The 13,945-nt window shown below is 52.4% G+C and overlaps 2 protein-coding genes and 2 non-coding genes across 8 annotated transcripts in view; 1 reads left to right on the plus strand and 3 right to left on the minus strand.

The window, feature by feature from the left end:
- Window positions 1-6,434: 6,434 nt before the first annotated feature.
- RPL12 (ribosomal protein L12) lies at window positions 6,435-9,231 on the minus strand. Its single transcript, XM_064469209.1, has 7 exons — window positions 9,073-9,231; window positions 8,908-8,981; window positions 8,328-8,426; window positions 7,555-7,636; window positions 6,993-7,079; window positions 6,614-6,726; window positions 6,435-6,524 (listed from the first exon to the last, which is right to left on the minus strand). Exons 1-7 carry the CDS (start codon window positions 9,107-9,109, stop codon window positions 6,519-6,521), a joined length of 498 nt encoding a protein of 165 aa, XP_064325279.1. The 5' UTR covers window positions 9,110-9,231; the 3' UTR covers window positions 6,435-6,518.
- On the minus strand, window positions 7,231-7,359 carry LOC135316257 (small nucleolar RNA SNORA65). Its single transcript, XR_010375680.1, has one exon. It is a non-coding gene; the product is annotated as a small nucleolar RNA SNORA65 (small nucleolar RNA).
- LOC135316258 (small nucleolar RNA SNORA65) lies at window positions 7,789-7,916 on the minus strand. The gene has a single exon (XR_010375681.1). It is a non-coding gene; the product is annotated as a small nucleolar RNA SNORA65 (small nucleolar RNA).
- Window positions 9,232-9,275: 44 nt separating the features above from the next.
- LRSAM1 (leucine rich repeat and sterile alpha motif containing 1) overlaps window positions 9,276-13,945 on the plus strand; it is a 28,285-nt gene continuing 23,615 nt past the window's right edge. The window contains exons 1-4 of one of the 5 annotated variants that reach the window (XM_064469194.1): window positions 9,341-9,399; window positions 11,905-11,967; window positions 12,520-12,697; window positions 13,581-13,751. In XM_064469194.1, coding sequence (XP_064325264.1) covers window positions 13,680-13,751 — 72 coding nt within the window. In that variant the 5' untranslated portion in view covers window positions 9,341-9,399; window positions 11,905-11,967; window positions 12,520-12,697; window positions 13,581-13,679. Of the gene's footprint in view, window positions 9,400-11,904; window positions 11,968-12,519; window positions 12,698-13,580; window positions 13,752-13,945 lie in introns of those variants that run through there. The other 4 variants (XM_064469195.1, XM_064469196.1, XM_064469198.1 and 1 more) reach the window with 4 other exon arrangements.

Consider the following 13,945-nt stretch of genomic DNA (forward strand, 5'->3'; position numbering starts at 1 on the left):
TAACAAGCCCTTTGCCTCCTTTCCAAGAAGCCTGGCTTGGGAAAAATGAATTATTGGCAGAATGGTACCCTCCTTCCAAGCACTACGTTGCTTTGACCAGAGCACGTGCCATAAGGTAGCATGGGAAAGGTTAGATATTCTGCCCCCAGAGAATTTCCCTTAAGCAAAAGAAATCCTTTTTCCAATTATTTCCAGCCAAGTGGGGGAAAATCCACTGTGTGTGTGTGTGTGTGTGTGTGTGTGTACGTACTGTTAGGCAGGACAGCCCCAGGCACCCACAAGGCTGACAGATCCTGAGACTCTCAGGGTTCACGCTGAAGTGGGGGGTCAACACCAGGGTCAACACCCACTTTAAACCTCTTTAAACTAAAATTGCTGCTGAAAGGGGTGCTGCAGTCCTCTGCCAGGCTGTCCTACCTCAGGCAATCATAGAATCATTAAGGTTGGAAAAGACCTCATATCATCAAGTCCAACCGTAAGCATTTGTGCAGCTTTGTCGTGGAATTGCTACATAACTTCAGCTGGAAGGGACCCAACCACCCACCCAACAGGTAGCCAGGACAGCGTGCCCAGGACAGCATCAGGCTGAGCTTCGTGTACCTCTAAGGATGAAGACCCCACCACCCCGCTGCATCCCCATTGCAGCCTGTGACCACTTGTCACAGAAGATTTTGTTCCTCCTTTGCCTTATCAGAATTTGTTGCAACTCGTGCTTTGAGAGGTGGGGAAGGTGCCAGGTTAAGAGCATGAGAAACCACACCTGAGCTGGTCCAGAGAGCATCCAAGCACTGTTCCTAGCTTGAAACATGGTCAACTCCGAGCCAAGGAACTAAAGATGACAAGTGTCTGGGATTTCAGCCTTGTTTCTGCTTCATTCCCTAGTTGCCTCAGAAAAAGGCCCAACAAACAGCAGGAGGAAAAACACAAGAGCAAAACCACAAACTCTCCTGCTTTCTGCTTCTATCAGCCAAAGAGGCTGCCCAAAATTCTGCACTGCCTGCGTGCAGAGCTTGGGGCGGGCGGGGAGCCGAGACAGGCCAGCAAGGGCCTGGGCTGTGGGCAAAGCTGCCCAAGGTACAGCCGATGCTGCAAAGGAACAGACAGACCCATAACAGTTTGTGGGCAAAACCTTGCAGGTTCTGCAGGGAGCAGCAATTCCCAGGGACACCTGGGTCAGGCTTTGGTCACTTTTGCTTAAGAAGCAGGGCCCAGTTCCTCCCTCCACACTGTCAGTCACAGGTTAGGATGTACTGTACAATTGGCGTCTGCCATGGCTGTTTCATCTGATAAAAGCTTTTTTTTTTTTTGTCATGCTTCTCCCTATTTTGCTACTGCCAGTCCTCAATCTCCATGGCCCCCAAGCCACTGGAGCAACGTACCAGCATTTCACCAGGGAACACAGGACAAAATCGTAAATGCACCAGTCAGCCCAGCTCCTCCACCCACTCATCCCCCCCCAAGCATCACTTACCCTCTGCTAAACTGCCAGCCTGGCCTTTCTCAAAAGATCCTGCAACTCCCTTGGTGCTGTTGCGCGCCTCCCTCCCGCCCATGAGCTCAATGCAAAAGTACAGAGGCGCTGCTTCATTAAACATTTCAGACAGCAGGACCATGGTGGAAAATGAATGTGATTTGCAGTTTCTTTTGGCTGGTCTGGCCTTTTAAATCATGCAAGGACAGGCTAGGACACTTCTCCTCTCCCAGGGTCCACCTTCATAAAGTTTTACCTGCCTCACTAGCAGGTACTTTAAGAGATGCAGAGTAGATATGAAACTGAAATCTTGCCAAAGCAGCAGTTTGTTGTCAAATCACATGCACAGGTGATTTCCGAAGATCCCACTGCTAACACAGCACACAGTTTCTGCTTCACCAGCAGTACAAGCTACATTCCTAGGGCATGAGTCTACTGTGTGCTGAGAGGCAGCACTGAAGGCTCAGCCCAAGCCATGCTCCTGGCTTAAGCCAGAGCAAACACAAAGGTTTAGTTTCACCAAACCAGCCCACAACTGCTCTGCATCCAAGCTTCAACTACAGCTCCTGAGGAACTGCAGTACCTTGTATACAGGAAAACACCACATTACTTGCATATACTTAGAAATAAACATTACTACAGGTGCTCGTCTCCTCCTGTTCAGTTTGGGATGGAATTTCACAGAATCCCAGAATTCTAGGTTGGAAGGGACCTCAGGGATCACCTAATCCAACCTTTCTGGGAAGAGCACAGCCTAGACAGGATGGCCCAGCACCCTGTCCAGCTGAGTCTTAAAAGTGTCCGATGTGGCCGAGCCAACCCCTTCCCTGGGGAGATTATTCCAGTGGTGACTGTCCTCACTGTGAAAAATTTCCCTCTGGTGTCCAATGGGAATCTCCCCAAGAGCAACTCGTGTCCATCCCCCTTGTCCTCTCCATGGGACTCCATGTAAAAAGGGAGTCTCCATCTCCTTTGTAGCTGCCCCTTAAGTGCTGGTACATGGGGATGAGATCCCCTCTGAGCCTCCTTTTCTCAAGGCTGAACAAACCCAGCTCTCCCAGCCCATCCTCGTATGGCAGCTTCCCAGTCCTTGGATCATCTTGGTGGCCCTTCTCTGGGCCCCTTCCAGCCTGGCCACATCCTTTTTGTACAGCGGGGACCAGAACTGCACACAGTGCTCCAGGGGTGGCCTGGCAAGCGCTGAGTAGAGCGGGATGATGGCTTCTTTATCTCTGCTGGCGATGCCCTGTTTGATGTAACCCAGCACCCTGTTGGCCTTCTTGGCCGCAGCAGCCACTGCTCGCTCATGCTGAGCTTTCTGCCCACCAGGACCCCCAGGTCCCTTCCCACAGAGCTGCTCTCCAGCCAGGTGCATCCCAGTCTGTGCTGCACTCCCGGATTATGTTTTCACAGGTGCATGACCTTACACTTGTCCTTGTTGAACTTCGTAAGGTTCTTGCTGGCCCACTCCTCCAGCCTATCCAGATCTCCCTGCAGAGCAGCTCTCCCTTCTGGAGTGTCTGCTTCCCCACTCAACTTGGTGTCATCAGCAAACTTCATCAGGCTGCACTTGATGCCGTTGTCCAGATCACTTATGAAGATGTTGAATAACATTGGGCCCAATATCAATCCCTGGGGGACCCCACTTGTGACAGGTTGCCAGTTTGAGACAGAGCTATTTACCACCACCCTTTGGGTGCGGCCTGTCAGCCAGTTCCCCACCCACTGCACAGACCACTTGTCTAGGCTGTAATACATCAATTTATCCAGGAGGAGGCTGTGGGGAACCATATCAAAAGCCTCAGAGAAGTCCAGGTCAACAGTGTCCACTGCCCGCCCCATGTCAACCAGGCAAGTCACTTTGTCATGGAAGGCCACCAGGTTTGTCAAGAACAATCTGCCCTTAGTGAAGCCATGTTGGCTTTTCCCAGTCACGTGCTTCGTTTGACTTGTGATGGCCCCCAGGAGGTTTTGTTCTATAACAGGGATTGAAGTAAGGCTGATGGGCCTATAGTTACCCGGATCCTCCCTCAAGCCCTTCTTGTAGATGGGGGTAACATTTGCCTTCCTCCAGTCCTCTGGGACATCCCCCATTCTCCACGACTTCTCAAAGATTATGGAGAGTGGCCTTGCGATGATGGCAGCCAGCTCTCTCAACACCCTCAGGTGGATGGTGTCAGGGCCTATCAATTTGTAGGGGTCAAGCTCCTGTAGTAATTCACATACTAACTCTTCCTTCACTGATGGTGGGTCTATGTTTGGATCAGCAGGGAATTTCATTCCCAGAGCCTGGGACACCGACAGAGGTGAAGAACGCATTGAGAACCTCTGCCTTTTCAGCATTGTTGGTGACTGACTCACCTTTTCTGTTTAAATGTGGGCCTGTATTTTCCTTCCATTTCTGCTTGTAACTGACATACCTGACAAAACCTTTCTTGTGATTTTTGATGTCTACAGCCAGTTTCAATTTAAGCTGGGCTTCTGCTTTTCTAACTGCATCTCTGCACACTCTGGCAATGCCCTTGTAGCTCTCAATGGATAATCCTCCACTTCTCCATCTCTGGTGTGCTTCTTTTTTGGTTTTGAGTAGACCCAGGAGCTCATGGTTGAGCCAAGGGGGCCTCTTGCTCGGCTTACTTCCCTTTCCTTTATAGGGGATAAACTGGTTTTGTGCTTCCAAGAGAGTTCTTGAACAACTCCCAGCACTCACTAGCTCCTTTATCTTCCATGGAAGCATTCACAGAATCCCCCCCAACTAAGCTCTGAGCAAGGTGAAGCTTGCTCTTCTAAAACCTAGAACCCTTGTCTTAGTACTGACCTTCAGCATGCTCAGCAGGTTCCTGACCTCCACAGTATTTGAAGACTTGAGTTTTCCCTCTTTAGAGAGGCTCCAGCTGATTCAGCACCTGGTACATCTGACACAGCAGCAGACAATTCCCCACTGCAGCCAGCTTCACCCTCCTGCTGCACTGGCTGCTTCCTACAGAGGACTCAGGCAGACCTGGGAAATAACCCAGATGCCATTCAATGCGTTTTAGCAGCCCAGCTAGCTCAGGTACCATACTGTCTCCTACGCACCCCTAGAAGCAGTAGCAGAACTATTTTTACCTCCCCCCAGCTCTTGCAGTGCACACCGCTTTGGAGTCCTGCTCGCTATAGTAGGGCTCCAGCCAGGGAGCTTTCTCTGGGGCTGTAAGTACTATAACTTTGAGAGTCATGTGCAAAACTGAAGACACACTGGCAAGCAAAAAGTTGATCGTGTACTGTCACCACTTTGCAGAGGAAAACGTATCTTGCAGAACATTTTCCTAAGAGCAAGGCTCATACAGGTCAGCATCTTGGGAAGAATTTGATCCCTTTTCCTGTTGGAAAAATGGACCTAAATTAACATTCACGACTTTTTTCCCAGGGTGCTGTTAGGGCTGAAGTAAACTGCGATCATAATTGCTGCCATTAGTCAGCTAAAGCATTCTCATTACCAGGATGATTTCACTCAATTTCTAATGGTTTTCCACAACCTGAAAGATCATGCCCTGCACTCTGTCACCCCAAGGGAAAAGCCAGCCTTTGCCAGAAACAGAACGAGGTTTCCCCAGGATCTCTGGAGAACTTTGGTTCCGTCCACACCCCCCAGCTGTACGACAGCTAGACAGAGCTTCCAGGAGTGATAACCAAGTGTCAAATAGTGACTGTGAAGTAAAACAATTTCAAGGATCAAGCCTGAAACACAGTAACCACTCCAGAGGTTAAACAGGTAGATGTGCTAGAGCTGAGCTTAGGTTTGCTGCATCCTTGTTGGATGAGATCCCCGAGATAGTGTTTGCAAGGCCCTCCTTAAGAGTTTTGCTAGAAAAGCTCATTCTGAATAAGCAAGACTAAACCTTTTGCTCTTTCCTCACAGTGCTTTTCAATAGCTGCACTTCCACCCCTACACCGATCCAGACCACAGCGGGCACAGACACCTCTGACAGTTTTCAATCTCAAGAGAGCATCTTCCTGAAGGAAAAGCAGTTTGCTATTTGCAGGGCAAACTCCTTTTGCGTGCAAGCAGCAGCTTTTCATCAGCAGGTTAAGCTAGCTCTGCCGCAGGGTGCAGTTACTAGCAGAAACAGCTGGAATGCTCACTGCTAAACACAAGTTTTGTGGCTCAGCCAGGTTTTAGGATCTGTTTCTTGACAAGCGGTAGCACTTGATATACAGAACCACCACGCAATGGGAAAGATCAACACTTACAACTGCTTCTTCTTCTTTCAGAGAATCTAACAGGACCTGGAACATATGATGTAGAGCGGCTATAGAGCCTGCTTACCCCACTGCCCCAGTATCACCATTCAAGGAATTAGGAGACCCAAGAGACATGAGACCAGGCCCTGTACAACTCTCTAACAGGAGAGGACCACAGGATTTCACCCATAATCAAGGTACTTGTGTGGTCCCTGGGAGCACTGACTGAACAGCCACACTGTGGATTTCATTTCCAACAGGGGGTAGCTGGAGCCCTCCCATCCCACCGGCACATGCAGCTACTCTGGCATGCAGTCACAAGGCAGGCAAGCCTGCAGAGTTAATTTTCAAGCCTCAATATGTGTTTGTGTCCTGGCTGTAGTGGTTCAGGGGAAGGTGGACCTGTTACTACAGCACTTGCCCAATGAAGGGCATACCTGCTGCTCTGAGCTGCACATTTGTCACTGGCAAGAACAGAGCTCACAGAAAGCTCTACACCAGCCAAAAACTAGCTCTTTACAGTGCGTCTGGGAATGCTGGCTTGAGGAAACCACTTCTCTAAGCTCAGCATTGCTGCAAGCAAATGATTTCAGGGCAACAAATGGGTAACGAGCATGTTCTAGCTTTGAAGGTTGTGTAATAACCATCACCTTGGCTAATGCAGAGGGCAGGCAGTCTGCAGCCCAAACTCACTACTCATGCAGCATGGGCCAAGGACCAATGAAGGCAGCAGCACTGGTTGCAGACAGCTGGGTCTTTTATTAAGTATTTAAGGTGCTACAAAAAACTTGAGGACCCTTCATACAGCAACTTTTCTGCAGACTTAGCTCTGTTGAAAGAAGCAAATATGGCTCATTAGGAGAGTGCCTTGGAGTAAATGGCCTAATACAGCAACTTTGGTCATATATGGATACTTACAGCTGGGCATTCAATTGCACCATTATTGATGTCATCGATGATATCATGTGGGTGCCTGCCATCGATGCTGCAGCCCACAGACTGGGCAGTTCCAAGAATCTCCTTGATCGTCCCTACAGGGGGAGGAGACAATTTGTCAATACTACAGGAAAAAAACTTTGGAGAACACATCCTGCACTACCTTCACCAGAAGGCGCAATGCTGGCGCCCAGAGCCAGCACGTGGTTGCTCTGTGGTGCTTGGTGCCCAAGCAGCCAAGCTGCACGAGGAGCTCCACCACCACATCACAGCTACAGTGTCCTCCCAGGAGTCAGCCCAGAACCTGGCTCAGGCACCCAGAGCAAGCAGGACTCAGGGCAACACCAGCACCAGTACTTACCTGAGAGCTCTCGAGCCAGGGACCTGTGCCGCATCTGCCGCGCAATGTTCACTATCTCATCGAAGCTGACACTGCCGCTGTGCTTTACTGTGCAGCAAGAGCAAGAGCACCAGTAAGTTCATGTGAACACAGGGGGCCCTTTCAGTCCCCCCTGCTTCCTTGGAGAAGCACCATTCCTAGCACTTAGGCCACGTGCAATCCAGAGAGTTTACAACCCCAGCAGGGCTGCCAGCAGCACGCCTGTTCCCAGACTTCGGCACAAAGTTACCCACAAGAAGAATAACTCTGTTTCCTAAGTCGGCATTTTCTGTCAGCTCACCTCTGGACCGTACCAGCCAGTGCAGTACAAGACTGGTACAGTGGCGGGTGGCTGTTCTGCCCCATCTTCCAAGAAATGCAACCCCGCTGGCATGAAAACCGCTGTCTGTACTCTGACATTTAAGTAATTCCCACTGCCCATGGCACTTGTTTGCCAGTTTATCCTGACTAATCTCAGCGGCAGGTACCTATTCCCCTCTTAGCACCAAACCGCATTCAGAACTAAAACCAGATGAAAACTTACTGTTTTTCTGCTTCTTTCTGTCACGAGGAGGCTCCTTCAGAGCTTTGATAATCAGAGCAGAAGCAGAAGGAACAACTTCAATCTAAAAGAAAAGAAATTAATTTCCCCCCCTCCAAGCAGAATTCAGTAGCCAGTGAAAGCGCCCAACGAAGCAGCCGGTGCCTGGAAAGCTACTGCCAGAGCACTGCCATGCCAGTGAGCTCACTAGCAATAAAGCTTTTTTCTGATTCAGAAACATGTTCCCAGCCGTTCGGCACAGGCCTCCCCACGCCAGAAGAGGACTGCTTCCTGGGCTGGGGCTCCCTCTCAGCGCACCACTGGAATATACCAGCCACAGAATTCAGGACAGGTATAGTGGCGGGTGGCTGCAGGACTAGCTGAGAGTTTTTTTTGTTATTGCTTGAAATAATTTTTTTTTCCTGGTCAGATGCTCTGCAGAAGGAACAAGTTATGTGCAACAGGATAAAAGACCAACTTCTGCGCATGGGCAGATCACTCCCGCCGCTCCCAGGCCGGGAGCCTGGCAAGGCCCAGGCTTCACAGACACTGCTGTGGGATTCGAGCCGGAGGTGCTCGGATGGTTCACGCGGGTGTTTTAAGGTCTCTCCCAGAAGACCCCCACACATTTTGCTGTGTGGAACTCATTTTATCCACCTCGGAAGGATGAAGGGCTGAGTCGACCCTGCCGGGATTTAAGCTTGTGGTTTGAGCAAGCAGCGCCCGTCCGTGCCCGACGCTTGCACCACGAAGCCATCCCTGTTGGCGTGGAGTACCTGGGCTTGCCTGTTCTGGATGGTGAGCTTCACCGTGATCCGCAGCCCCTTCCAGTCACCTGTGGCCTTGGCGATGTCATCCCCGACCTTCTTGGGGGACTGCAGCGACAGCGCACGTTACCGCCAGCCCCGCTGCCGGTGCTGCCCTGCACCCCATCCCTGGCCCCGGCGGCCGCCGCTGCCGGCCTCCCGCCGCCCCCCTCCGCTCCCCCCCGGCCTCCCGCCGCCCCCCTCCGCTCCCCCCCGGCCCCGCCAGGCCTCCCGCCGCCCTCCCGCCCCGGCCCCGCCAGGCCTCCCGCCGCCCTCCCGCCCCGGCCCCGCCAGGCCTCCCGCCGCCCCGCGCCCCATCCCTGGCCCCGGCGGCCGCCGCTGCCGGCCTCCCGCCGCCCCCCTCCGCTCCCCCCCGGCCCCGCCAGGCCTCCCGCCGCCCTCCCGCCCCGGCCCCGCCAGGCCTCCCGCCGCCCCGCGCCCCATCCCTGGCCCCGGCGGCCGCCGCTGCCGGCCTCCCGCCGCCCCCCTCCGCTCCCCCCCGGCCCCGCCAGGCCTCCCGCCGCCCCGCTGCCGGTACCGCGGTACGTACCAGGCCCAGGGGGCCGATCTTAGGAGCCAGAGCGGAGGTGGCGCCGACCTCCCCGCCGGTACAGCGCAGGTACACTGCGGGCAGAGCAACGCGTGTCAGCCTCACGCCGCCCAGCCCCACCCCGCTCCCGCCCCGCCCGCCCAGCGCCCCCGGCCCGGCACGTACCGACTTTGATCTCGTTGGGGTCGAACTTGGGCGGCATGGCGGCAGCGCCGGGCGCGGATGGCAGCGGATGGTCGGCACCGGGGAACCGGCGCTGGCGGGAGCGGCGGAAAAGAGAGGCTAGCGGTGCGCCCGCACCGGATATAGCGGCCGAGATCTCGCGAGAGACCGGGGGCGCGCGCGGGCCCCGCCTCCGCCGGGGCGGGCGGTCTTCCGGCCGCCTGGGGGCGCGCGACCCGCTGCGCAGAGCTCGAGGTTCCCGGCGGCCGGGAGGTCACGTGACCCCGCGGGGGCGGGCGGGGCCGTGTCGCATCATGGCGGCGGGGAGCGGTGAGCGGTGCCGGGGGGAGCGGGGCCTGGCGGGGCTGGGTTTGGCGGCGATCGGCGGCGAGCCCCGCCCCTCCTCTCCTCTCCCGGGGGTGCGGGCCCCGTGCGGGTGTTGGACCCCCGCGGGCTCCTCAAGGGAGGCGCGGGGTGCCGTGTCGGCCCGGCCCTTCCCGGCCCCCGCGGGGGCGGCCGGTGCCCGGAGCGGTGGGGGCGGCTGCCGCAGGAGCGGGCGCTGCCCGGGCCCATCGTCGCTGCTCCCCTCACGTACCGGGGCGGGCTGGCAGCGCTCGGGCCGCCAGCACAGAGCGGCTCCGTGCGGGCGGATGAGAGCGTGAGGAGGAGGACGGAGAAGGCTTGCATTTGGAAGCTGTGTGAGACCTGGAAGGGGCACACGCAGGGCGTCCCTAGAGAGAAGAGAGTAGCGGCAATAAGGGAGCGAAAGGACTGGGAGGCAGAGCTGAGCTGGGGAAGAGAAGGGATTTGTTTCAGGCGCTGCCGGGGGAGGACCTTGACGGGGCCAGCACGGCCGGGTTGTTTCAGGGGGTGGTACAGCCCTCAGGACGCCTCTCCAGCGCAGAGAGCAAACCTGGTGTGGGAGAGAGAGTTACAAAGCTGCAGCTCGCCTTCTCTCCCCTTCCTGCTCCAGTGCGTGTCAGGCTGCAGGGCTGGCTGCCACCGCTGCCAGTCGCTTGGTCACCTTCCCCTCAGTGAGCAGGACCTGCTGCCCAGGTGTCTGGTGGCAGCTCTGTCCTTTGTGACTAGGCGGCCCCTCTGCGGGAGCCCTGCTCAGGTCCAGGCGCTGACTCACTGCTGCATTGCTGTGCTCCTGAGCGTTTTTTCCCAAAGACAATAAAATCTTGCTTCCTTCCAGACCCACATCTTGTCTGTTACAGCGCTAGTATTTATGGCATCCAAAATGTTTCAAAAATTGGGGTTTGCATTGGGTCTTTTTATATAGCCGTGTTGCTGCTCTGCTTGGGTTACATTTGTTTGCAAAATTAGGACTTTGTTTTTATTTCACTCTTGGCATCCAAACAGGTGCAGGCTAAAACACGCAGTGGGTGTTCCCCTGCCGTTTCTCGCCCTGTGTGTACATTGCTGCTGGTTCAGCAGGCAGAGTGTCTGCCTGCATGGACTGCTGGCAGCCGCAGGGACACGGGATTTGCAATTCATGGATGCTCACTTACTGATGGCGGGTGCTGCTCCAGGCACTTACACGTAGTTCTTTCAGTAACTTAATAAATAATAATTACATCATATAAAATATGGTCACATGGCAAAGGCCCTTCTCGTTACTGACTGCTGAGTGCTAGCCTCGCTTAAAATTGATGGTGATCAGCGGAGCACACAAAGCCAATGTCATGGAGAGAGGCACAGCTTTGCTGTTGCAGATTTGACGTGTCTTCTCGCTAAGGCACATTTTGACGTTCAAAGGCTGTTCAGTGCATTTAACAAGTCTCTGATCTTTCATCTTTTGACCCCTGATATGATTCTGTCCCTGTTTGACTGTCTGTCCTTCAGCCTGCATGTCTTTATGTATTTTCTTAGGTGAAATTTTACTGATTTTCCGTTATCCACATGGATATCCACAGGTATCTAGCTGTAATAGTGAAAGGCAGGACATGACTTGGGGATGTAGAAGTCCTCAACAAAAAGCTGAACACGTTCAGCAAAGTTACAGATATCTTGCTGCAGGCACCCTTCTCTTTCTGGTTTCTCATCGTTAATTAAAATTTCCTTCCTGTGTTTCTGTCTGTGATGGCTGACCCTTGCTTATGGCTCTTGATTGCTTTCCCGCATTTACGTACTGCAGCTACTGACAATAAACTTCCCTTGCTTTGTCTTCTGAATTTTAGCTCTTACCTCCCCTCCTGGGGAGAGGCGAGTCTGAGGGGCATTTCAGTCGTGTGAACTTGTTAAAAAGATGGCAAATGGGATGGCAGGGAAAGAGCCGTGAAACTGTTAGGGTTTGATTCTAACAGCATGAATTTGTTTGTAGCCACCTTCTGCTGTGTCTCTGGTCTTGTTCCAGCAGAGCGGTATGACAGCAGTACAGCGAGACAGGACATCTTTGCCTCCTTGTTTCTGGAGTCAAAGGAAGGGTGGTTGCTTGGATGCATTTAGTCTGAAGTTATCTTTTGCTTTTGCACTAAGGATTTATCTACATAAACCTCTGTTTAGATTTTGGCAGAGATTTCCATGCACAAGGAACGTTTCTGGCTGTATTCTGTGGCTTCATGCTTTTCAGTATAGTTTGAGACCAATTTGTAGACACTGAACCAGCAGAGAAACGTCTTTTTTTATGTACAACACATGAGCTTGACTGAGCATTAGATTAGCTGCATTGTATAGCTGTGCCATTTACTGGTGAACACACTGGCGAGCTGGTGAAGTATTGACACTTTTGTATTGTTTTTAAAATTGCTTATTAAACAATGTTTAAAAAAGTCATTGCAAAATGAACCTTTAATGCAAGCCTTACAGCGTGTATCTCAGTTTGCATTTCAGGCAGCTGTAGCTCCTGCCTGGGCCCACCCTCTTCGCTGTGTGGTGCTGATCGTGGCTCTTCAGGTTCGTCGTGTACCCCGAGGCTTCTTGCCCAGCCAGTTCAAGTGTTGCTCTTCTGCTCTTCTCTCACCTTATCCCAGTCTTATCTCCAAGCCAGATTCCCTGCGTCAGCTCCCTTTACAAGTCCCCGTCCACCAGCAGCCCCTGCTGGGACTCTTCCTGCACTGCCAGTTTTTGTCCCCTGCTCTCACGCAGCCTCAGATGAATACCTTTTCCTCCTTGATTTTATTGCTAAGCTGGTCTTTGTCCCTCTTTTCCAAGCATCCCAACTGGTACCCATCTAACTACCAGCTGGTTCCCCTGTTTCTTGTCCAGCCTTTGCTTTCTGCCCTTCCCACAAAATCTGGCAACACACTCCCTTTTTCTCCCCTGCTGCTTTAGTCCTCTTCCAGAACTGGCTCCGGATTCTGAACTTCACCCATGTCCCATTCTGATTTCAGAAAGCATCTTACTGCGATCCACTCATTCTGGTTCAAGTTATCTTCCCTTTACACTTGAATCAGCCGGTGTCTTTGCATACAGTCCAGTCAAATTAACAGAAAAAACATTCTCCAGCTCTCAGTCCTGTAGAGACCCTGAACAACCACTTTGGGGAAGATCTGGCTGCCCTGTGAGCCCAGGATGGAGTATGGCAATCTGACCTGGAGACACACAGCCTGGGAGAAGCTCCTAAGTGCCCGGGAGGGCAAATAGCACACCCGGCATGCGGTGGGGGCAGCAGCAATCAGCTCTGGTTTGTAGTCAGTATTTTTTTGAAGTTAGGTTCTTTTAGCTTTGCAGGCAGTTATTAGACAATTGGAAATTGATTTAGCTTTATTTTATTAAAAATATGACTCTATGCTATTAGGTGTTTAAGCAGAATCTTTTCATCTCAGCGTGACTAAAATAGGGAAAGTATTCCTGTGCTACTCTGCTTCTGCTGAGAAAGCAAATGAATCAAGTGTTTTGTTAACTTGAGACAACCCCTAGAGCTGAGAAGCAAAGTGTAGCTTGGGCATCTCGATTCCGATGTCTGGGGTCTCTGCGACGCCCCAGGAAGCTGGGCCAGGCTGTGTGACGTGCCAGAGGAGGCTCTGCTGTCCTCAGGAGTCATTGAGTCCTTTGAAAACAGCTATCTGTATTTTGAACTGCTTTGGGGTCTTGTTTATTCTCACCTGCCATGGAAGGGGAGGGCAGCTGTGGTGCTCTCAGGATTAGGAGTGTTTCACATTTCTAGCCTAGCTTTATTCTAGACCATTTTACTGTTGCTTATTATTGTACCAGAATTGACTTTGAGTTTAAATAGTTTGGGTTTTGTCCCTGGTGCTTCACCTCCCGATACAGTTAGAGCTTTTTCAGTTCCTATCCTAGAGTGGACCCTGCGTTTTCCTGATCAGTCAATAGCCTTTCTCTGTACATGTTCCAGCTTGACTTAATTTATCTTGCATAGGGATGACCAAGACAACCAACTGTCTCAGAGACACGGCAGTGCTTTTGCAGCTTGTGTTAACACTTCCACCATGGAGGTGTGATGGAATCTGCCTGTTTGAACAAGTCAGAGAAGGGCTTACACAAAGACAGTTGCTGAGACAGTGATTTTTAGCTTTTTTCCTTTTTTTTTTTTCCCCACTTATTAGAGCACAGTTCTCTAGTCCAGGCTCCCCAGCAAACGCATACTCCAGGAAGCCTTTATTTATGCTGATCATTGTAAGACGGAGCTATAGTCAAAACTAAAGATGCCACTCTTCTTCCGTAAGAAGAAACCCAGTGATGATGCTCGGAAGCGCCTTGAATACCAAATGTGCCTGGTAAGCAATGCCGAGGTCTTTTCCGTTCTCTGTGTCTAGTCCTGGATGCCAGGTGAATTGGTACATCCCCTGCGTTACCAGTAATCATGTTACTGATCTCACTGAGACAGCAGGTTGTCTTTCTAATGTACATCAGTGAGTTCCTGCTTTCCCTGTCCCCAGAAAAGCCTCCCATCCACAGGTCCCCTTTGTGC

This window comes from Phalacrocorax carbo, chromosome 18 (genome assembly GCF_963921805.1).
Source record: "Phalacrocorax carbo chromosome 18, bPhaCar2.1, whole genome shotgun sequence".
NCBI lineage: Eukaryota > Metazoa > Chordata > Aves > Suliformes > Phalacrocoracidae > Phalacrocorax > Phalacrocorax carbo.

Bases quoted from the DNA above. Each gene is read 5' to 3' on its own strand.
- RPL12 (XM_064469209.1), bottom strand. From the start codon at position 9,109: ATGCCGCCCAAGTTCGACCCCAACGAGATCAAAGTCG. The intron at 7,637-8,327 runs GTACTCCACGCC...CTTTTCTTTTAG, and splicing joins TCCAGAACAGGCAAGCCCAG to ATTGAAGTTGTTCCTTCTGC. The intron at 6,727-6,992 runs GTAAGTACTGGT...CTCCCCCTGTAG, and splicing joins CCTGGCTCGAGAGCTCTCAG to GGACGATCAAGGAGATTCTT.